At 34.9% G+C, this 25,483-nt stretch overlaps 1 protein-coding gene across 3 annotated transcripts in view; it reads right to left on the reverse strand.

The window, feature by feature from the left end:
* The window catches only part of LRP1B (LDL receptor related protein 1B), a 1,954,889-nt gene that overhangs the window by 719,154 nt on the left and 1,210,252 nt on the right, over positions 1–25,483 (reverse strand). For all 3 annotated transcript variants that reach the window (XR_012421093.1, XM_005573071.4, XM_015433154.3), the window contains exons 19-20: positions 23,237–23,317; positions 21,269–21,436 (exon numbers count right to left, since the gene is read on the reverse strand). Coding sequence is in view for 2 of the 3 variants with exons in the window: in XM_005573071.4 (XP_005573128.4) it covers positions 21,269–21,436; positions 23,237–23,317 (249 nt within the window). In the remaining variant the exon portion in view is untranslated. The remainder of the gene's footprint in view (positions 1–21,268; positions 21,437–23,236; positions 23,318–25,483) is intronic.

Genomic DNA, 25,483 nt, shown 5'->3' on the forward strand with positions numbered 1-25,483 from the left:
GGAGTCTCGCTCTGCTGCCCAGGTTGGAGTGCAATGGTGCAATCGTGGCTCACTGCAACCTCTGCCTCCTGGATTTAAGCGATTCTCCCATCTCAGCCTCCCCAGAAGCTGGGACTAAATGCACCCGCCATCATGCTTGGCTAATTTTTTTTTTTTTTTTTTTTTTTTTTGTAGAGGCGAGGTTTCATCATGTTGGCCAGGCTGGTCTCGAACTCCTGACCTCAGCTGATTCGCCCACCTTGGCCTCTCAAAGTGATGGGATTACAGGCATGAGTCATTGTGCCCGACTGGTAGGCAGTTTTTAGGCACTGGGATAGGGCAAAGAATAAGACAGAGACTTATTCTCAGAGTCCAGAGTGCTCACCACCACACCATGAAACCATCAGTTCAGACTTATTCTCATAAAACTTGAACATGAGCAAAGAAGGGAGCATATAGGCTTTTAATAAATAATTATACAAGAAATCAACCAAATTACTTAAGAAAGTCATAAGTGCTGTGAAGAAAATGGATGTGAGTAATATTATAGATAGTATAACAGAGAATAATAGACTGGTTATGCTGTGATAACAGGTCAATACAAAATCGCTGCATCTTACAAATATATACAACTTAATTATGGCTCATTATACATATCTACTGTGGATCAGTGGGTGGGCTATCCCTGTGGTGGTCATTCAAAGACCCAAGCTGATGAATAAGAGACCAACTTGAATGTTTGCAGTTGGCAGGCGAGAGAGAAACGAGGGTTCTGGATGGTCTCATATCCAATGCAAAAGGAAGATATGTCATTTCTGATCGCAATTCATTGACCAAACCTAGTTACATAGCGTGGGGCCCCATCTTATTGGTCCCAGTCAACCACAAAGGTCCCAGGAAGTACAACCTTACCATAGGCCCAGAAAAGAGAATAAATAGAAATACATTGTCAATGTCATTGATGACTGCTATCAGGAATGACTTGATTATAGGAAAAATATTAAAAAGGGTGATAACAGAAGGTGACACTTGAGTGAGACCAAAATGATGGGAAAGAACTAGCCGTGAAGGTGTTAGGACAAAAGAATACACAGAGGGAATAGCAATTGCAAAGACCTCAAAGCAGGAAAGAGTTTAATTTTTACAGAAAAAGAAAAATATATATAATGGTAGTTAGTGAGTGAAAGGAGACCTGAGAGGTAGGTAGGGTTGATTCTTGTAGAGATTTATCAAAAATCATGCTAAGATAAGATAAGCACAATAGGTATCTATCAGAGATATTGAAGCAGAGAAGTGATGGTGATATAATTTAATTTACATTGCTTAAAGTTTTTGTGAGCTGCTGTGTGAAAATACGGATTTTACAAGACTTGAGTAGAAGTAGAAAAACCAGATAAATGGGTTTCAGTGGAGTCCAGATGCAAAATGGAATGCATATTTTTTGCATTTGAAAAGATTTCAGAATAGTGATTATTCAAATAAGTAGGCTATGTAGGCAGTTACAAAGCAATGTCTTAAATGCTGTGGTATGAGAGAATGCCAGGAGAACACACAGAAGGGAAGACTGTCCTGGACTTGGGGGTTTCATACTAGGCATTTCTATGACAGAAAATTAATCAGAGTGTTCTGGGTCAGAATTAAGAGTCAGGCAGGGGAAAAAGTTAAATGTAACAAAAGATTTTCTGCACGAAGCCAGCAGTATTAATAAAATTTTGGGTAATGTGTGAGCAGAAGAGGGGAGAAAGAGAAAGCTAGATTGATGGACAAGGCCTAGATCTTGAAAGATCGTGTGTGTTGTGATGAATGTCTTGGATATAACCTTACAGGCTTTTGGGAACCACAGAAAGACTACAGCTAGATTTGGATGTAATCAGACTTGCAGTTTATGTAGATCACTTTGAGACCATTTAAAACAATAAATAGAATACAATCTCCAAGAACCTTCACATTTATAAGGGTTTTATGTATATGCATCTATTTTATCTGCTTGGACACTTAAAGTTTATACCACAATCACAGAGACTAACACACACACACAGAGCGAGAGCGAGCAAGAGCGAGAGCGAGAGAGAGATTGAGATTTATTTTCCACTTCCCATTCTACCTCCTCACTATAAATTACAGATATCTCTAACCCGTTTCTCACTATCTGTAGGCTTGGATGGGTGTTGATGTTTAGGAATGCTGTCCTCTTCTGCCAGAAAACAGAAAAAAGTCATGAGGTTTTATTATCTCTTGACCTTCTTGCCAAATCTGAAATCCACTTGTTAACTATTGTTGATTTTCCTCTGGATGGAAAGCTACATCCCTCTGAGGAACCTATGATGACCATTCCAGCTTGAGTTCCAAGCCTATATAGTTTCCCAGAGTCCCAGTTTTCTAAACTTCAGGGCTTGGCACTCAATCTATCTTTCTAATATGGCTTGTCCCAACGGATTGTTAAAATGATGACTATTTATATGTATATGCGCATGCTATTTTACTCTTATGTTTTCATGTTGGTGATGCCAGTTATATTTTTAACTAATACAATTTTATTGTATTTTTGCCCTGAAGCTATTTACACCAAGCATACAATTTGAGGAATCTGATAAATAAGTAAATACAGAGCCCTGAAGGAAATGTGGCAACTGCTGGTAGAATTTATCCCAATATTTAAATGAATTCACTGGGACTAAATATTTATAGTTAGAAGACTAGCAACTGTACAGTGACAGAAAAAACCTGTTTTCTTCCTAATGTTAAAAAAAATGAAAATTAGTATTGCAAAAATTATATGTATGATATAAATATTTTTATTCTGAATATGCTTTTTGGTATATAAAAATTGTTAAAGCCTCCTGAGAAAATAGCCAAGAATCATGCTGCAAATACAATGGAATATTTAAATTGTGAGGCCAACCTGGGGGAGAAGTCTTTTTCTTTTTTGATTATTTTAATGGAGTTTATACCTTTAACTTGTCATTCATTGTAAAGTGCTTTGAAAATTAAAAAGCACTGTATGTTGGATGTGCACAGAGCTCCCCGTTATCATCACCACGTGTCAGTCCTTGCTCTGTTCTTAGCTTTTCTGTGAATCACTATGTTTTAATAATTCCCACACTTAAGGCAGCCTTTTGCTTCAGATTTCTTCTCCAGACACTCTTTTCCAGTTCTGACATGACTTAGAAGCAGGTCTGGCAGCACATCCACAGCCTCATTCTGTTAACCAACAGAATGTGGACATACCTTTGTCTGTTCCTGTCTGAGCAGAACCTTAATATCCCCCTAAGGAGTTTAGCCTGCCCTCAGTTTCTAGAGATCCTCAGCAGACAGATGCTTATTAAAAGCTACCTCCTAGACTTTGGGCTAACTGGTTTGTGTTGGGATTGGTGAGGATACACTGCCCTGCTCTTTTCTATGTAATGTGGGATAAACTCCCTAGGGGATGCTGACTACTTGATGGTAGTATGATCTCTGCTGTGAACTCACAGTGTAGTCAAGCCTAAGTCTTTCTTCTTAAATCAACCTGTCCTTATCCCATTGGACCTTCATGACAGCCTATAGGTCATTTGGATTTGCCATATCTCTTGTTTTATTATTCACATGTCACTTCCCTAACTTTAACCTCACACACACATCCAGAGCATGTGTTTTTGTGTTTTCCCTTTAATTTCAACAAACTCCTTTTACCTCCTTATATGTAGTCACCACCAGAGATTATCCTGATAAGATGTTGGATGAAACCATTAAACTCATCATGAGTACATAGACTTTAGGACTTAATGATAAGTGAAAAAAAATTACAAGATCTTAAGTCTTTACATACGTTTACTGTCTGAGTCAGTTAGAAAAGTTTAATAGAAGGGAATGGAAAATAATGTGTGGCTAACTAGGCAGAAGTTAAATTATCTTGAATGTTCAAAACAGACATTCAAATAATAAAGTGAAACAGAAGCTTCAATGTAGAGTTCTAAATATCACCCTAGTAAATTAAAGTATTATCGAAGCAATATCTACATAAAACATTGACTTAGTTCATTAAAATTTTACATTTTAACATCTAGAACACCATGAACATTTTGTTTAAAATATAAGTAAGTATCAGAAGAATGATGAACTCTTACATTATCTACATGTAAATGAATAGATACATTAATCTGCTGAATTGGCTATGTAAAGTAATGGAGAAACCAACTTTCCCATTCACTGTTTGTATTAACCAATCAATGTAACAGATATGTTAGTTATCAAATTTTAAGTAAAACAAATTACAATGTGGATAGGCTACATTTGGAAATTACCGGTTGGTTTACCAGTGTGCTCAATGGTAGCAAATATTTTCTAGGAAAAAACTGAAGAAAAGATATTATTTGATCTTAAAAAATGATGTCAAACATTTTGTAGAAATAATATGCATAAGCACATACTTATGAGATATCTCTGTGAGGGAGGGATGGAAAATATAATTTAAAAATTATTAATAATTTATTTATTCTTACTTCAGCCCTTTCTTCTCCCTTTTGCCTTTTTCCCATGAATTTGATATTCTATAATATATGGGTGTTGGATTATTCAAGATTACAGATCTTTATAATATGTCTCCTTGTATTCTAAATGAGGGGTTAGCAAGCTGTAACCTGCAAACTAATTCCAGCCTACCACCTGTTTGTATAAATAAAGTTTTATTGGAACCCTGACATGCTCATTTGCTGACATATTGTCTAAGGTTGCTACCATGCTACAACGGCAGCTTTGAGTAGCTGCAATAGGCAAAGCCTAAAATATTTACCGTCTGATCCTTTACAGAATAAGTTTTCCCACTCTTGTTCTAAACTATTCTAAATATTGTTTGTGATTCACAGAACATGATATTCAGGTATATACATATCAACAATAACAACCCAGGCACAATGACTAATTCCTTTAATTCCAGTGCTTTGGGAGGCTGAAGTAGGAGGATCACTTGAAGTCAGGAGTTTGAGACCAGCCTAGGCAATATAGTGAGACTCTGTTTCTATATTTTTTTTTTCTTAATTAGCAGGGCATGGTGGCATGCACCTGTAGTCCCAGCTGCTTAGGAGACAGAGGGGAGGATTGCTTGAGTTCAGTTCTAGGTTTCAGTGAGCTGTGATTGTGTCAGTCCACTCAATCCTGGGTGAAAGAGTGAGACACTCTCTCTCTCTCTCTCTCCATATATATATATATAATATATATATATAGTGTATATATATAGTGTATATATCTAGTGTATATATATAGTGTATATATGTGTGTGTGTGTATGTGTGTGTGTGTGTATATATATATATACTCTGATATTAGAATGTTCCTGAGTATTAAATACACAGTATTAAATGCACAGAAGATTGCATTAATTTATGTGGATTCTTTTAGGCATCAAAGTTATTTGTAAAAATATTTTGGATGTACATAATGGCAATACATTTTCCTTAGGTAGCCCATGCATGCACAAATGCCAACCTAGACTTCAAATAAATATCTTAACAAAAAGTGAATGATCTGTTCAGTATAGTGAAAGAATATAGTATCTAAATGCAAATTGAGTTGAAGCTTCATATAAATAAGAAAACAAATGCTGACAGGTCAAATAGGTTCTAAAGGAAGCTAAATACCAACTACTTCTCAAAGAAAAGGCAGCACTTTATCCCATTGCTTATTTTTTCATTATCACAAAAGCATGGACATATCTCATTACTGAGGAGTGAAGTCAGTCTTTTTTAGGTTACTCATATCTTTTGTCTCTATGTTGTTTATTTTTTGCTGAATGCCTGAAACCCTACCGTTTTAATAGTTATTAATCATAACTTGAGAACAGGGAATCAGAATTTAAAGACTACGGAAAGTAATTCACTTTTGTCATTTTTTAAGCTCTGCTCAAAGAGCAGGACAACAGGCTGAGGTTCTTCATTAAAATTAGGTCTTTACACTATTAATTATATCTTTAACAAAGCAAGGGATGTTACTCTGATGTCAAAGTGCAAAATAATTCTCTTAATAAAAAAAGCTAAATTTATCCAGAAATACATGTGGACCCAATACCAACTTTCTGCATAGTAAAAATAAAGATAATTGGCTTCTTTCTTTCTATTCTTATGAACCACGTTCTAATATTTTACTTTTTTACATTACATTTATTGGATTTGTTTTAATTTTCATGATAAGCACATTGTTAGAAATATACTTTGTTATTAAGTGATTCAAAAGCCTTGAGTTGTCTTTAATTTTGATGTGAAAGTTGGTTTCAGCATTAAGGTTAAAATGACCTTTAAAAAGTTATTTTGCCTTGGAAAACAAAAAGAAGTTTCCTATGGATAAAATCCATTAATAATTAACACTTTATATATCTCAGTGGTATTTTATTCTAAGGAAAATAAATCAATCTGTGAGAGAATAAAGTTAAGCCAGACAATTTGTATTTCATTGAAAATAGATATTATATGTCTCTAAAATTAGAACCTAAGTTTTACTTTAATTGTATTTTATGAGAAAACAATCCATAGTTTTACTAAAAATAGTCAAAAATATCAGGACAGAAGCGTATATGATTTTGCCAAGTCTATAACACATAATTTGTGAATTCCCCCAAATTCAAAGCCAGTACTTTATTCTCAATAAAATTTAGTTACTGAAAAATAACAGCAGCTGGTTTTGCACTCTGTGTTTGTTTTGATAAAAATGAATTGAATGAGGATTACGGAAAGACAGCAGAATAGAAAGCAACAGGAATATGTCTCTACACCCAGACAACAATTGCATTGGCAGGATCTTTCTAATGCATACTATTTAGGAACTCAAGTCTACTGAACTTACCCAACTTCCAGGGTAAGGCTTGGATGGTAAATTGTAGTTAATTTAGATTAGTTTCAGCTCTTAGCACAGTCACATCTATGAAACCCTCAAACCTCAGTTCTATGGTAAAGAATCAGGCCTGTGTTCCTGGAGCAGCTTGCACACAGCTTGTGTGATCCAGAGTAGACAAAAAGGATCTGCCCTCCAAATTCGAATCTGTGCTTTGATTACTGACTGTTGTCACTGATCTCAAAGGTGCAAGGAGATGGTGACCATTGTCATTGCACTTCTCTTTATTATTTCAAGTCCCTCCATCTCTAGCTGAAGTGGCTTCCAGGAAATTTTAAGAGCCAGTGACCACTGTATTTCATTTTACTCAGTTCTTCTTTTGGGAGGTAGATATAAAAGACTAATATATTCAAACACAACCGCTTATACAGATGAAATTAGAAAGTTACAGTGTATACCAAGGGAAAGTCACAGGCTAAGAAAGACTTGAAAAGACCTTAAATTTACATCCCAGGGTAATCTGTGGCACAGAGACAACCTACAAACATTTAAGGGGAAGAATCACTTCCAGAGTTATCACATTATTAGATTCAGATTTCTAGTTTTCAACAACAAAAACAAAAATCATAAGGCATGCAAAGAAGCAAGAGTATATGATTCAAAGAAAACAAAATAAACCAATGAAAAGTATCTCTGACAAAGATGTAATGGTGGATCTACGAGACAAAGAATTTAAAACAACTGTCTAAAAGATGCATAAAGAAGTCAAAGAAGATGTGGAGGAAGTCAAGAAACAATGGATGAACAAATGAAATATCAATAAAGAGATAAGCCTAAAAAGGAACTAAAAAACATCTGGAGATGAAAAGTACAATAACTAAAATGAAAAATTCACTAAAGAGATTCAAAGGCAGATTTGAGCTGGAAGAAGAAAAACCAGGCAAACTTGAAGACACAACAATGGAACTTACTGATCTGAGGAAAGGAGGGAAAAAAATAAAAGAAAACTTTACACATCAGCAGAGACTTGTAGGACACCATGAAGAAGAGCAATGTATAAGTTTTCCAGAAGAAGGAAGCAAGGAAGAGAGAATATTTAAATACAACTTCAAAGTTTGATGAGACACATGAATATATACATCCAAGAAGCTCAACCGTCCTCAAGTAGGATGAACTCAAAGAAATCCACACCAAAACACATTATAAACAAATTATCTAAAGAAAAAGGGAAAATCTTGAAAGTGGCAAGAGAGAGGATACTTATCATATTTGAGAGATTCTCAATAACATTATCAGCAGATTTCTCATTAGAAACTTGGATAGCAGTGTGAGCTGATATGTATATCCAAGTTTCTGGTAAGCAATCTTTTGATATATGTATATATACATATATATGTATATATACATGGGTGATATTTTAAGTGTATATATACACGTACATATACATACATGTACCTATGTATATGTATACCAGTCCAAACTGATCACGTGTGTGTGTGTGTGTGTGTGTGTGTGTGTATGTGTGTGTATAAATTTGTAAATTCAAAGTGTCAAAAGAAAAAAAAAAATCTCCTGGGCATGATGGCTCATGCCTGTAATCCTGGCACTTTGAGAGGCCGAGGCAGGCAGAGCACTTGAGGTCAGGAGTTTGAGACCAGCCTGGTCAATATGGTGAAACTCCGTGTCTACTAAAAATACAAAAAAATTAGCCAGGCATGGTGGTGTACACTTGTAATCCCAGCTACTTGGGAGGCTGAGACAGGAGGATTTCTTGAACCTGAGTGGTGGAGGTTGCAGTGAGCCGAGATTGTGCCACTGCACTTGAGCCTGGGTGAAAGAGGGAGACTCCGTCTCAAAAAAAAAAAAAAAAAAAAAGAGAGAAAGAAATAAAGAAACAAAAAATAACAAAAATCCTATCATCCAAGAATCCTACATCTGGCAAAAGTGCCCTTTAAATTGAGGGTGTAATTAAGACCTTCCCAGATGAACAAAAGCTTAGGGAGTTCCTTACCGCTAGACCTTCCCTGCAAGAAATGCTAAAGGGAGTTCTGCGGTGAAATGAAAAGACAATAGAGAGTAACTTGAAGGTGTATAATGTATAAAAAAGTAAAAATTACAATAAAGTTAAATATGTGGGTAATTACAAAGTCTAGTATTATTTTAACAGTGGCTTGTCACTATACTTCTTGTTTTCTACATGATTTAGAAGACTAACTTTGAAAACATTATTATTCTAAAAGCTAGTATTATTGTACCTTTTGTTTGCAACTCACATTTTGTTTTGTATATAATTTAAAAGACTAATGCATTAAAAAAAATGTTATTAGTTTGTTTCAAACACATAATGTATTTGGTTGGTGCAAAAGTAATTGCGGTTTTTGCCATTAAAAGCAATGGCTTTTGTACCAACCTAATACAAGGAGGTGATTTTGTGGCATCACTAACTGAAAGGAGTGCAGACAGAGATGTAAAGAAGCAGGGTTTTTTTATGTTATTGAAATTAAACTGCTATAAATACAAATTAGAGTGTTATAACTTTAGGATATTAAATGTAATCTCAGGATAACCAGAAGGATAATAGCGATAGAATATACACAAAAGCAAATGAGAAAGAAATTTAAACATTTCACCACCAAATGTCAACTAAACATAAAAAGGGCAGTAGTGCAAGAATTGAGGAACAAAAAGTACCAAAAAATATATAGGAAACAAATGGTAAAATGACAGAAGTCCCTCCTGATCATTCAAGACTTAATAAAGGAAGGAAATACAGACATATGTTACAATATGGAAGAAACTTGGTGACATTATGCTGAGTAAAATAAATCAGTCACAAACAAAAACAAATACTGTAGGATTTCTTTTAAATTAGATACTTAGAGTTATTAAAAGCAGAGACAAAAAGTAGAATGGTTGTTTCCAGGGCCTACAGAGAAGGAAGAACAGGTAATTATTGTTTAATGAGTAGAGTTACAATTTTGTGAGATAACAAGAGTTTTAGATATGAATGGGTGTTGATGCTTGTACAACAATATGAATGTACTTAAAACCACTGAAATGTGCACTTAAAATCTTTAAGATGGTAGATTTTGTGCTATGTGTATTTTAGCACAAATAAAACAATGTTCTCATGAAAAAAATGAAGTCATGACTGAGTCAGTATTTGTATTTTTGTACAGTATTTATTGGTATCTCGTTTTCTATGTGATAAAGGTTAAAGCCTGCTGCTAAAGATGATGGTTTAGCTAAGATAGGGTATGATATAGATTGGAAGTCAAAATGTACTGGTTTTATTTTCCATTCCCTCTAAATATGTACTCAGTTTTCCATTAAAAATCAAGTTTTGATAGATACACTGCTTTGAGTGGATTCAACCTCCCTTGGTAGGACATTGGTTTCTTTCTGGTACATAGCATTCTCAAACTATCTTGATTTTCCACAAATAACATACACGATTGTTTGAAGCCAGAATCGCCCCTAAAAACGTCCTTAAGGTTCAAAAGTCGTTGTCTCAGTCAACATCTCTAACACAGATGCCATCAGCTCCTTCCAGGAAGCAGCATAAATGTTTTTGTTACCATTACATACTCATAAGGATACGATTTCAGCTTGCTGAGACCCTTTCCTCATCTTCAGTATATTTATTTCCAATAAAATAACTGAATTAAATGAGCTTGATATTCTTCCAGTTCGTATTTTTTTTTTCAATCTATGAGATAAAATTTTATGAAAGACAACTATGGTCTTTGTGTGTACCGAAGAAATAGTGTGAGAATGTCCACAACTATTGCAATGAAAAAGTCCTGGAATCTATTTTATCAGGGTAAATTGTGAAAAGTAAAGGAGAATAGAAACAAAAAAGACAGACTTACTGTAACTATTTAATGTAAGGACCTAGATTCCTTCCAGTGTCCTTTGTGAAATTTCATTACAGTGATCTGTAGTAAGAAGAAACACCTTTCTTTTGTCATCTTTAACTGAAATTGAGTATGCAATTGAGAGCAAGGGGTTCATTTAAATGTTAATTCACAGAAAGTTAGGGGAAAAAAAGAGATTATATTCTATACTTGCAGAGACAGGTGACTGGATATAGGAATTAAGAGCAGTCAGTCTTTGGAACTTCAGCTGCATAATCTTGGGAAAATACCTAAACCTCCCTGAATAGTATTTACTGTGAAGATTAAATGAAGTAACAAATATAAAATGTCTGACAATTAGTGGGTCATTAACATACATTAACTCCCTTTTCTTCCCCTATATTATCACCAATATCTTCTAATGGGCATTTACTTATTGTTAAATAATAATAAACAGAAAGATTTAAATTTTTTCTATCTTTCGGAAACTCACTATTGGGCAAAGCGGACATAAACAAAAGAAATAAACAATAACAAAAGATATGGAAGACAGCCTGTCAGTTTCATTTTATTGAATTGTGAACTTAAATCTCCAGTATTTATTGAATAAATGAAAATGATTACATTGTACTAAGAAAATGTACAAACTCGATTGATACAATTAGTCTTATAATATTATCATGACACTAAACTCTACGATCTGGGGGTAAGATAAAGAAAAAGAAAAAAAGTACTACCTACATAAGATAGGACAAACAAGGGATGGATTCTGAGAGTCTAATCAAATTTTGTGTCCAAGAAATATACTCTTTTATTCAACAATTATTTACTGAGCATTCACAGTATCAAATAACATACTTAACTGTAAAAGAAAAACACAAGATAAAATTAATCTAGTTTTCTTCTTAGATCTGGGAACAAGAAATTAGTGAGGAAAATGAATGAATGAATGAATGAATGAATGAATGAATGAATGAATGAATGAGTAAATGAAGAAAAAGCCAAAGGAGAAGTTTCCAAAGCAAAAGCAAAGATAAACAGTTAAAACAGAAGAATAAGAGCATGTGTGCACATGTATATTAATAATATTACACAATTAGCTGCCTAGTGGACTTAGAAACTTGTTAAAGATTAGTTATAATAAATTTAAATTGTAGGTCAATACATACTTTTATACTTTTTTAGGAAAAACACGTTTCCTTCTTTATCAAGTACATGCTGAATTATTTGGTGTAAATTGTGTGTTTTTTTTTTTTTTGGTTTGTTTTGTTTGTTTGTTTGAGACAGTGTCTCAATCTGCCACCCAGGGTGGAGTGCAGTGGTGCAATTTCAGCTCACTGCAACCTCCACCACCCAGGTTCACGGCGATTCTCGTGCCTCAGCCTCCAGAGTAGCTGGGACTATAGTTGTGCTACCATGCTCAGCTAATTTTTGTAGTTTTTGGTAGAGGCAGGATTTCACCATGTTGGCCATGCTGGTCTCAACTCCTGACCTCAAGTAATCTGCCTGCTTCAGCTTCCCAAAGTGCTGTGATTACAGGAGTGAGCCACCACGTCCAGCCTATCTGTTGTAAACTGTTATAAACATTTCTGAATGGAAATTTACCCGGGGAAATAGCTATCTAAAGATACTGAACACTTTTTTATATGTTTATTTCAAAAATGGTTTATTCCAGGGGTGAAATACAGTTGAGATTTCCCCAAAAAGTGTAGTAAAAGTTTACGTAATTCAATCAATTAAACTGTCAACAATGAGATGAGATAAATTTTATATGTGGTATTTAATAGATGTGATGTATATCCAGACTCTCCTTATTTTACTATACTGGCCAGAGAGTTAATGACTTATAAGAAAAGACTGAAATTTTATGATAACTTTATTCTTTATGTCCTTATAGGTAAATCCACCTTTTCACAAGAACCTTGCAATACATGAATAAAAATTGTCAGACCTGGGCTTTAGAAGAAGTTCCCTCATAACAAATTCTGTAGGGATCCAGACTTACTTATTTTTCCATTGAGACAGACTGTTCACCAAGTCTATCATTGATGGGCATTTGGGTTGATTCCATGTCATTGCTATTGTGAATAGTTCTGCAGTGAACATACATGTGCATGTATCATAATAGAATGATTTATAATCATTTGGGTATATATTCAGTATCGGGATTGCAGGGTCAAACGGTATTTCTGGTTCTAGGTCTTTGAGGAATCTCCACAGTGTCTTCCACAATGTTTGAACTAATTTACATTCCCACCAACAGTGTAAAAGCATTCCTATTTCTTCATAGACTCGCTAGTATTTGTTTCTTAACTTTTTAAATGTTCACCATTCTGACTAGCATGAGATGGTATCTCATTGTGGTTTTGATTTGTATTTCTCTAATGATCAGTGATGTTGAGATTTTTTTCATATATTTGAAACACAGTGTTTTCTGAAAGTATATCTTCCTTGTCTATAAGAAGTTTAGAAATGAGAAAAAGAAACAGCATGACATTAAGAGAAAAAAAGTGGGTATAAATTAATCTAGGAGAAACTATTCATTTATGCTTTCCCATGTATTAACCATATTGATGATGAAAAACTGATCATCACTATAGAACTCCTTTTTGAAGAAAAAGGTAAGGAGGAGAACAAGACATCTGACTAGACCCAGCCAAGAAACTCTTCTTCCACACAGAGGAAACAAAATATTGAGTAAACTATAACACTTCAAAGAGATTTCTTGAGAGAAAATACTGAAAGTCAATAGCAGCAACACAGGTAACATGGGTGAAGAAGGAGGACGTTGGAAGACCTGTTCATAGTTGCAGGATGTGAGAACTGGTCCCCAGAAACCAAACTAGACCTAAGGAAGGGAGCAAAACTTTGTCACACAAAAATAAAGAAAAATAATTAAAATAAAATGAAAAAAGCCTCTGAGAAATATGGGATTATGCAAAGTTATCAAACACACAACTCACTGGCATTCCAGGGAGAGAAGATTAAGCAACTTGGAAAACATATTTGAGAATATAGTCCATGAAAATTTCCCCAGTCTTTTGTACAAGAGAGGTCAACATACAGATACAAGAAATTCAGAGAACTCCTGCAAGATATATACAAGATGACCATCTTCAAAACACATAGTTATCAGATTTCCCAAGGTCAGCATGAAAGAAAACATCTTAAAGGCAGCTAGAGACAAAAGTCATACCACCTACAAAGTGAATCCTATCAGACAAATGTCAGACTTCTCTGCAGAAACCTTACAAGCCAGAAAAGATTGTGAGCTTATATTTAGTATTTTTAAAAGAAACACCAAGCCAGAATTTCATGTCCTGCCAAACTAAGCTTCATAAATGAAGGAGAAATAATGTTTTCTTTCCCAGAGTAATAATAGCTAAGGGAATTCACTACCACTGGACTGGTCTTATAAGAGATGTTTAAGGGAGTTCTAAACATGAAAATAAAAGAATAATACTTGTTACTACAAAAACACATGCATATAGCCCACAGGCCCTATAAAGCAACTACACAATCAAGAGTACAAAGCAAACTGCTAATAGCACCATGATAGAACCAAAATCTCTTATATCAATATTAACCTTGAAAGCAAAGAGTCTAGATGCTTCACTTAAAAGACAGTGACAAATTGGATTTAAAACAAAACAAGAACCAACTTTCTGTTGCTTTCTACAGACCCATCTCCCATGTAATGAGATAGACAGGTTCAAAGTGAAGGGATGGAGAAAGATCTATCACACAAACGGAAAACAAAAAAGAGCAGGGATTGCTATTCTTGTCTCAGGTAAAATAGACTTTAAACCAACAACAGTAAAAAAGGGCAAAGAAGGGGATTACGTAATGATAAAGGGTTCAATTCAACAAAAATACTAACTTTCCTAAATATACATGCACCCAACATTAGGGCACCCAGATTCATAAAACAATTACTTCTAGATATAGGGAAAGACTTTGACAGCTACACAATAACAGTGGGAGACTTCAATGCCCCACTGACGGCATTAGACAGATTCTGAAGGCAGAAAATTAACAAATGAATTCTGTTACTCAATTAAATTCAGCACTCAACCAATTAGATTTAGTAGACATCTATAGAATACTCTACTCAACAACCAGAATATATATTCTTCTCATCTTCACTCGAACATAATCTAAGATCAACTACATGCTCAGTCATAAGCAAGTCTCAATACATTTTTAAAAAATCAAAATCATATCAAGCATCTTCTAAAACTATAGTGAAATAAAAATAGAAATCAATATTCAGAGGAACTATCAAAACCACACAATTACACGGAAATTAAACAACTTGCTTCTAAATGACTTACGTGTAAACATCAAAGTGAATGCAGATATTTAAAAAAATCTTTGAAACAAATGAAAAATAGAGATATAGCATATTAAAATCTGTGGGATTTGACAAAAGTTGTCTTAAGAGGAAAGTCTATAGCACTAAACACCTACATCAGGAAGATAGAAAGATCTCAAATTAACAATTTAACATTGCACCTTAAGGAACTAGAAAATCAAAAACAAATCAATCCAAAGCCTAGCAGAAGAAAATAAATAACTAAAAATGAAAGCAGAACTAAAAGAGATTTAGAATCCCAAAAGACTATACAAAGGATCAGTGAAAGAAAATGTTAGTTCCTTGAAAGAATAAACAAGATCAAGAGGCCACTAGCTAGACTAACAAAGAACAAAAGAGAGAAGATCCAAATAAGCACAACCCCAAAGGACAGTGGTGACTGGTGACATTACAACTGATCCCACAGAAATGCAAAAGATTCTCCGAGACTATTATGAACGCCTCTGTCTGTACAAACCAGAAAACCTAGAGGAAATGAATAAATTCCTGGAAACACACAACTTCCTAGATTAAATCAGAAATAAATGGAAACCTTGAACAGACCAGCACCCAGTTCTGAAGCTGAATCCATACTAAATATCTTACCAGACAAAAGAGTCCCAGACCAGATGGATTCACAGGCAAATTCCACCTGACCTACAAAGAAGAACAGGTGCCAATCCTACTGAAGCTATTCCAAAAAACTGCAGAGGAGGGACTCCTTTGTCATTAATTCTATGAAAGCAGCATCATCCTGATACCACAAATCAGATACAATGAAAAAAGAAAATTACAGGTCAATATTCCTAATGAATACAGACACAAAAGTCCTCAACAAGTTAGTAGCAAACTGAATCTAGTAGCATATTAAGAATTCAATCCATCGTGATTAGTAGGCTTTATTCCTGGAATGCAAGTTTGGTTCAACATACGAAAATCAATAAATGTGAACCACCACATAAACAGAATTAAATATAAAAACCATATGACCATCTCAATAGATGCAGAAAAAGTCTTTGATAAAATCCAACATCCTTTCATGATAAAAACCCTCAACATACTAAGCAACAAAGGAATATTTGTGAAAATAATAAGAGCTGTCTGTGACAAATCCACAGTAAACACCATACTGAACAGGCAAAACCTGCAAGCATTTCCCCTAAGGACTGGAACAGGACAAGGATTTCTACTCTCACCACTTCTATTTAACATGGTAGCAGAATTCCCAGAGAGAGCAATCAGTTAATAGAATGAAATAAAAGACATACAAATAGGAAATGAAATGGTCAAATTATCTGTCTTAACTGATGATATTATTCTATCTAGAACCCCTAAAGACTCTTCCAAAAGCCAACTATCCCAGATAAGTGAATTCAGTAAAATTCCAGGATACAAAAGTAACATACAATCATTAGTAGCATTTCTATACATCAATAGCACTCAAGCTGAGAGATGAATCAAGAATGCAATCCCATCTACAATAGCTACAAAAATAAAATATCTAGTAATACGTCTAACCAAGAAGATGCTGAAAGAAATTAGAGATGACACAAACAAACAAAAAACCATTTCATGCTCATGGATTGCAAGAATCAATATTATTAAAATGTTCATACTGCACATAACAATCCACAGATTCAACACCATTCCTATCAAAACACTAGCATCATTTTTCACAGAATTAGAAAACCATTCTGAAATTCATATGGAAAAAAAAAATCCAAATAGCCAAAGCAACCCTAAACCAAAAGAATAAAGCTAGAGGCACCACATTACCCAACTTCAAACTATACAACAAGGCTACAGTAGCCCAAATAGCATGATAATGGCACAAAAACAGACACACAGATAAATGGAACAGAATAAAGAACTCAGAAATAAAGTTGCACACCTACAGCTGACTGATCTTCAACAAAGTCAACAAATATAAGCAATGAGGAAAGGACTTCCTATTCAATAAATGATGTTGAGAACACTGGCTAACCATATGCATAAGAATGAAATTGTAGCCCTATTACTATATACAAAAAAAAAATTAAAATAAAAACTCAAGATAGCTTAAAGACTTAAATGTAAAACCTCAAACTATAAAAATCCTAGAAGAAAACCTAGGAAGTACCCTTTTAGATATTGGCATAGGCAAATAATTTATGACTAAGTCCTCTAAAGCAATTGCAACAAAAGATATTTATAAGTGAGACCTAATTAAACTAAAGACCATTTGTCAAGTAAAATAAACGTCAACAGAGTAAACAGACAACCTACAGAATGGGACAAAGTCTTTGCAAACTATGCATCTGACAAGGAACTAATAGCCAGAATTTATAAAGAACTTAAAGAAATCAATAAGAAAAAAAAACAAGTTCATTAGAAAGTAGGCCAAAGACATGAACAGACACTTCTCAAAAAGAAGACATACAAGTGACCAGGAAACATATGAAAAAATGCTCCACTAATAATCAGAGAAATGAAAATCAAAACCACAATTAGATACCATCTCACACCAATCAGAATGGCTATTATTAAAAAGTCAAAAATTAACAGATGTTAGTGAGACTGTGGAGAAAAGGGAACACACACACACTGTTGGTAGAAATGTAAATTAGTTCAGCCCCTGTGGAAAGAAGTTTGGATATTTTTCAAAGGAGTAAAAACAGGGCCAGGGGCAGTGGCTCAAACTCGTAATCCCAAGTGGCACTTTGGGAGGCAAAGGTGGATGGATCCCATAAGGTCAGGAGTTTGAGACCAGCCTGGCCAACATGGTGAAAACCCATCTCTACTAAAAATACAAAAATTAGCTGAGTGTGGTGGCTCACACCTGTAGTCCCAAGCTACTCCGGAGGCCGAGAGTTGTGTGAACCCATGAGAATTGTGTGAACCCAGGAGGTGGAGGTTGCAGTGAGCTGAGATCACACCACTGCAGTCCACCTTGGGCAATAGAGTGAGACTCAGTCTCAAACAACATCATCATCATCAACAACAACAACAACAACAACAACAACAGAACTACCATTTGACCCAGCAATCCCATTACTTTGTATATACCAAAAGGAAAATAAATCGTTCTACCAAAAAGACACCCATACTTGTATATTTATCACTGCACTACTCACAGTAGCAAAGACATGGAATCAACTTAAGTGCCCTTCAGTGGTGGATTGGATAAAGGAAATGTGATACATATATACCATGGAATACAATGCAACCATAAAAAGGAACAAACTATGTCATTTACAGCGACATGAATGCATCTGGAGGCCATAATCCTAAGTGAATTAACACAGAAACAGAAAACCATATATTACATGTTCTTACTTGTAAGTAGGAGCTAAACCTTTGGTACACATGAACATAAAGATGGGAACAATAAGAGTCTCCAAAATGGAGAGAGGGAATGGGAGCAAGGGCGGAAAAAGTACCTATTGGCTGCTATGTTCACTATCTGGGTGACAGAATTAATAGAAGTCCAAACCTCAGCATCATGCAAAATACTCTTACAATAAACCTGCAAAAGTACCCCCTGAATCTATCATAAAAAAATAAAATTTAACAAAAAATAAATTATTTTTGCAAGTGATTTTAGAGAGAATACATATTGAACTTAAGTTAGAAATTTTCTGAAATGAAGATGATATATGGAATGTTCCATTTCCCAGTTTTTCCTCCTCCTTTACTATCAAAAGTTAATTTAAGGGTATTTCTACCCTTCTGAAAACAATTTGAGTTGAGAGAAATTGCACCATATGCTCTGCTTACCCATGCAGTGTAAAGCAAAGTGCTGAGCGATTATATGGTGGATTTGATCAGTTTTGACAACCAGTCTTGAAATTCAAGACAGAATCCCCTGCTCTTTCTTCCACAGCAGGTTTGGGGACTGAATTATATGACTAATTAAAGCAAATTTCTACTTTACCTTGGCAATCGCTCACAAACTCTGCACATGCAAATGACTTTGCTGATCAGCTTTAACAACCTGTGTCATCATTTTACAACTTCTATACCAGAATATACAATCAAAATAATAATGAATAGCAATATTTAAGTTCCACTTGAAATCCTTTGAATTGTCTTTTATCAAAGTCATCCTAGAACGTTAACTTTCCTCAATTACTCCACCTTGTAGTCACCATGTAGAATATTTGATTAGGGAATCCTAGTCAAATGTATAATCTGATCAATATAAATTGGTTCAAGAACTCTCCTCATTCTTTGTTTGAAGTATGTCAAGGAGTCATGTGGACTAATTGGATCATTTCCGTAATTATATAAGAAATACACGACATTCACATTGACAGTATACCCTTTATAGTAATCTATTAGTGAAATTGAGGTGCTCTAAATAAGGCCATTAACATTAAATAGCCACTGCTTCTATAACAGTGAAACCTGAAATATTATCTACAGAGCCTACAAAGTGATGCACCACTAAATTTGGACGTTCATGAGGGAAAAGTAATCTTTTAAAAATTTCATAATATGTAATAATCGTTTAAACTTAGTGATAAATACACATACAAGAGAAGGATGTGATCTCACATCTGAGATGACAATAAATTAATTTTAGGGCAATTTATATTTCACAGCACATTATGGAGCAGTATTAACAGACCACAGACGCACACCCCATGAGGAGCCTTAAAAGACATCTGTGAGGAAGGAAAAATACTGTTTATATTTAAAATGTTATGTAGTGATGAAATGTCAACCACTCTTAGATGAATGTTTCAAATACTAGCAAAAAAAGAAAAAGAACTTTACATACACTTTTTCCTTTTTCACTCAATAGTAATAATATGCAAAAAGTTCTAGCTCATATATACTCATGGAACAACTAAACAGAGAAATGGATACGGTAATGAGCTAGAAGAGGTAAAGAGAGAAGATCAAGGTTTTGAACTTATTACCTAATGGAGAATGAGATATAATATTAAATGGTAGCTTTATTGATAATCCATTCTTCAATTTTTGAAGCAAAATTGAATTCAAATATGCTCATGTTGAATCTTATAGGATGTCACAAATAATTTCTTCATTTGTTTTTACTATAATTTCTACAACGTCCATTGCCAGGGAAAGACACGAATCATGTCAAGACCATTAACCATGAGAACTTGTGTTCCATTGCCTCAGGGTATATAGGTCATTGTTTAGCCATATTTGGATCTTTACTGTGACTCTTATAATCCAAGTTATCCAGGTAAAATAAAAATTCACACAATACGTATTTTAATACATCACTCAGGGAATCTGCAAAACAGCTGGACTTCTTCTTAAAAACCTAGTATTATGTAGATAAATTTAATAACCACTGTTTTAAGAATTTACAGTTTAAAGGGAAAGAGCGGAAACAAAAGACAAAAGGAATCCATGTGAAATAAAAAAAATTTAGAAACTGTCTATCTTATATGTTGACAAATATTGCAAAAGACAAAAATCTCTCTGTGTAAAACATTGTAAAATGCTTTATTTTGTTGATGGAGTATATGATTCCTTTACCCCTCCACATTAAATAAATTACTTTGTTGCTTGTTTGGGCTAATATTTAAAATGAGCAGGTGCCATATGTATTCATCCTTTTATTTATTCTTTAGTCCTCAATAAATATTTGTGAGATGAATGAAATAAACATCTTTCAGTTTCTTAGCAGAAAAAAATCTATTAAAATGGTACTAATTATATGGTTGTTTGACAGTCTAATGATTTTTTTGTGTGTGACATTTCCAACATGACTTTTAAATTATTAATATGCTCTATGACTGATCAAATTTTGCAAAGTAAGCCAGGCAAATGACAGGGTTATCATCCACATGGATATGCTGAGAGCCATGGTCATAACCTCCTTCCTTTCTTAGCTTGTACTCCAGAAAGTCAATCAGTTGGAAATACATCCTAATTTAATCAGGGATTATTTCAAACCTCATGTAAACAAATTTTGTATGGAAATAAAAATAAAATTATTCCTTTCTTTTTTTTCTTTTTCACTGTTGAAATCGTTTTAGGGTTTGGATGAGATTAAAGAGAAGTAAAGCATGGAGTAAATGTAGAAAACAAAGACTACAGAAGGCATGCAGGAATAAAGAGGTATTGAGGGGAGAAACCAAAGGGAAAAGCAAAGAGGGAAAGGAAAGAGATAGCAAATGATTTTACACAGTTCCACGTGTATATTTGTGCCTCATAAGCAATTTATTTGTTATATAATATTCTCTCTGTAATACTCTTAAGCATTATTATGCATCAACTTTTAAAATCAGATTTCATTAATTTATAAAATTACTAACCTTCTTTGGTACAATTGATCTGGGCTTCATCACTGAAGTCACCACAGTCATTGTCACCATCACAGGCCCAATGGCCTGGGATGCATCTGCCACTGGAACATCTGAACTGATTATCAAAGCAAGAGTGAACACAGCCCACCTCATCACTCCCGTCCCCACAGTCGTCATCTGGAAAGAAACATCAACATGAGGCAGTGAAACCTGAACCATGGAGAAAATTTTTCTTATGAAATATCTAACTGTTTTGTTGTTGCTGCTGTTGTTTGAGACAGAGTCTTGCTCTGTCACCCAACCTGGAGTGCAGTGGCGCGATCTCGGCTCACTGCAACCTTCACCTCCTGGGGCTCAAATGATTCTCCCACCCCAGCCTCCCAAGTAACTGGTACCACAGACATATGCCACCACGCCCAGCTCATTTGTTTTGTATTTCTTTAGTAAAGACGGGGTTTTGCCATGTGTTGGCTAGGCTGGTATCAAACTCTTGGCCTCAAGCAATCCACCCTCCTCGGCCTCCCAAAATGCTGGGATTATATACGTGAGCCACTGTGCCCGGCCCTTTTATTTATTCATTTTCTTCCTATATACAGTTTTTTTTTTTTTTTTTTTTTTTTTTTTTTTTTTTGGAAAAATGAATGATAAATTGAATCAGTGGAACAACATTTCTTATAAACAGTGGAAGAATTATTTTCATCTTCATATTGCTTCTCCTTTGATTTAATATCAACTGCTAAACTGAGAGAAAAAAATCCTTGACTTTGGATTTTGAAGCTTAATTTCTACTCCGCACAGAAATAACTAACCACTGACTGAATGCATCTACACACCTCGAAATAAGGAGGCAATGGTGACTGTAGGAATTTCATGAAATGATACAACCAATAATGTAATTATCGTGGAAGATTATTACTTAAACCTACACTTCTTATGCCCCATAGTTTATAATTCTATCTTTAATACCCTTCCTTTCTCCCCATTCTCCAACATGAGAACCCACTGTGTACTCCTCTTCCCTTGGATCTTCTGTATGTATTTGTACTTGGAAACTATTGTATAGTATCATTAGAAATGATTTATATTCTTTATTAACAACTATTTCAAGAGGGAGAGGAGAGAAATGTGAAGTAAAATTAGATCAAATTAAAATAAATGAGTGGGAATGTATTGATTCCTATATAATTCATTTACCTGTACTTGGCATAATTTAGCATAGTAATACAATTGAATATAAGAAAAAAATACCATTAGAACATAAGAGGAGGCCGGGCGCGGTGGCTCAAGCCTGTAATCCCAGCACTTTGGGAGGCCGAGACGGGCGGATCACGAGGTCGGGAGATCGAGACCATCCTGGCTAACATGGTGAAACCCCGTCTCTACTAAAAAATACAAAAAACTAGCCGGGCGAGGTGGCGGGCGCCTGTAGTCCCAGGTACTCGGGAGGCTGAGGCAGGAGAATGGCGTAAACTCGGGAGGCGGAGCTTGCAGTGAGCTGAGATCCGGCCACTGCACTCCAGCCTGGGCGGCAGAGCGAGACTCCGTCTCAAAAAAAAAAAAAAAAAAAAAAAAAAAAGAACATAAGAGGAAACTGACAGAGTTGAGAATGTCTGGGTAATTCCATAGCAATGTATAAGCTTCTCCTCCTGAGGTTACACGCATGTTTTAGGGAACCCGAATTGTCCAAGTTATTTCCTCAATTGTCCACCTTACTACATGTTTGTAGAATTAGACCATGTCCAACATAAACATTTGATAAACAAATCTCTATCACAGATCCATGGGGCAAATATTGAGCTCCATTATCTTTAATGCTAATTCCCACTGATGTGCCAGCTGCCCGCTCACTACTTGTTTTAGCCATTTATCTTGGCTCTTCAAGCTTCCCCTACAAAGTACCTCTGAAGAAAGCCAGGCAGTCCAGACCACCAAGCCCCCAATCAAATCAGTGCTATACAGTGAGCATTTGGTACTTGCCAGAGTCGCAGTGCCATTTGCTGCTAATGCATCTTCCACTTTTGCATACAAATTGTGTTAGTGGCTCACAAGTTGGGAATTCTGTGAAAGATATAAAAATATCCAAAAGGTAACATGTTATTGACTGTGCATGACTTAATTTGTATCATTTGCTAATGTGATCAGAACTCCTTCCCTGTTCTCTACAAAGGCACAGAGGAAATGGCAGATAAACAAACACAGTGACTATAGCTTCTTGAGGACATAGGACTCACATACTTTTATTATATTTTAAATGAGTGCTTTCCAGTGACTGAAAGCCTAGGAGAATTATTTGATGAAGGAAGGATCATTCAGATTCATTATACTGCTAGAAAAATGAATAGATGTCAACTCCATGCACCAAGGGACTCAACATTCACTCAGTGGATAACAGCTAATGGAGCTGTACACGCTGGAGCTGCAAAGTAATGTGTTTATGCTTTAACAGAGGAAAGCCTTTTCTGAATACAGAGAGCCAAAAATGGAAAGTCAGATCTCACTCTGCCTCTGAAAGATGTTAACATTATAAGGTGAAAGTTAAAAAAAAAAAAAATAAACACAATAAAATCACTTAGGTAAGCCAGTATCACCTAGTTACCAAGAAAAGTATGAAATCTTATTCTATGGAAAAAAAAAAAAAAAAGTGAAAACCTGAAAAAAAATAGTAAAGAATTAGATTTTAAGATGAATTTTACACAATTAAATCAAGAGACCTCCTTACTAACCTTTAGATAATTATAACAAAGAGGAATAGAATTAGCATAGAAAAAAGAGTTTGAAAAATATAATTAGCCAATTTGAATATCAATACATCTAAAAGACAACACTGTCACAATAAAATCTGATAATCAATAGCCAAAAAAGAGGGGTAATAGTAGTGAGAGAAAATATAATTGCTGAACACTTTATCCAAGGAATTTTGAATTGTTTACTAATATGTCCCAGGAGAAAGTTTTATTTTCTCTAATTCATATATGGTGAAAGTTATTCACCTAGAGTTTATTTAAGTTGCTCAATATCAGACCTTTAAGCTCTCAGGAGAATATGAATAGCATTACAAATCTTCACACATAAGAGCTCATTTAAAAGATATTTAAAGAAGAAAAAGAAGAAATAACAAACTATTGGTTTAATTACACAAAGACAGAAAAAAATAGACCTATGGTCTATACGGTTTTTTTTTGTTTTTTGTTTTTTGTTTTGAGACGGAGTCTTACTCTGTCACTCAGGCTGGAGTGCAGTGGTGAGATCTCGGCTCACTGCAACCTCTGCCTCCCGGGTTCAAGCGATTCTCCTGCCTCAGCCTCTCGAGTAGGTGGGACTACAGGCGCCTGCCACCACACAGGCTAATTTTTTGTATTTTTATCAGAGATGGGATTTCTCCATGTTTGCAAGGATGGTCTCGATCTCCTGATCTTGTTATCGACATGACTCGGCCTCCAAAAGTGCTGGGATTACAGGAGTGAGTCACTGCACCTGGCCCATATTCTTTAATTGTTCTTGTGACAGCAGAAGCCAACGACATTTTGTGACTATCTGTTTTTCCATTTAAGACAACTGACATAGAATCATAGAATATATTTGATGGAAGGCAATGCAGAGAATACAATTTGAAAATATTTACAAATATTTTACAAATATTCTCTGCATTGTCTCAGGGCTACTAAGAACAACTGATGGCTGAACAGGCTTGACCTCAGGTACTCAAACCTCTTCAGCCAAATCTATTCAAATGTTACCCATCAATCAATCAATCGTTTCAATTTTGTAGTTTTGAGCATTATTTTATTTTGGAGAAAAATGTATGAATAACAAAAATATATTTCTCTGCTTAAAAAACAGACTAATTGTGTCCAGTCGTTTTAGCTATAAGGCAACTGAAACTCAGAGAAATTAGACTTGCCTAATGATACATGTATCTCCTTAAGGAAAAACAGGTCTTAGAATTCAGTTCATGAAGCTCCCCATCCAGCACTTCTTCTACCATACTCTATCACCAATTTTCTATCTCACTTTCCCTTATCATCCATGAATGTACCTACATTGTTATTTTACTCTCCTCATATTCTTAGCATATATTAGGCATAAGGTTTAAACATTTCTCATACATTGTTTCATTTTGCAAAGGAGTACTTTCTTACGTTTATCAGAAACGTGTCTCTAAATACTTTCACTATTTTAGGATTCAGTTAACAAGATTTTGTCCATGTCAGTCACTCCTTCATA

The sequence above is a fragment of the Macaca fascicularis genome, chromosome 12, assembly GCF_037993035.2.
Source record: "Macaca fascicularis isolate 582-1 chromosome 12, T2T-MFA8v1.1".
Lineage (NCBI taxonomy): Eukaryota > Metazoa > Chordata > Mammalia > Primates > Cercopithecidae > Macaca > Macaca fascicularis.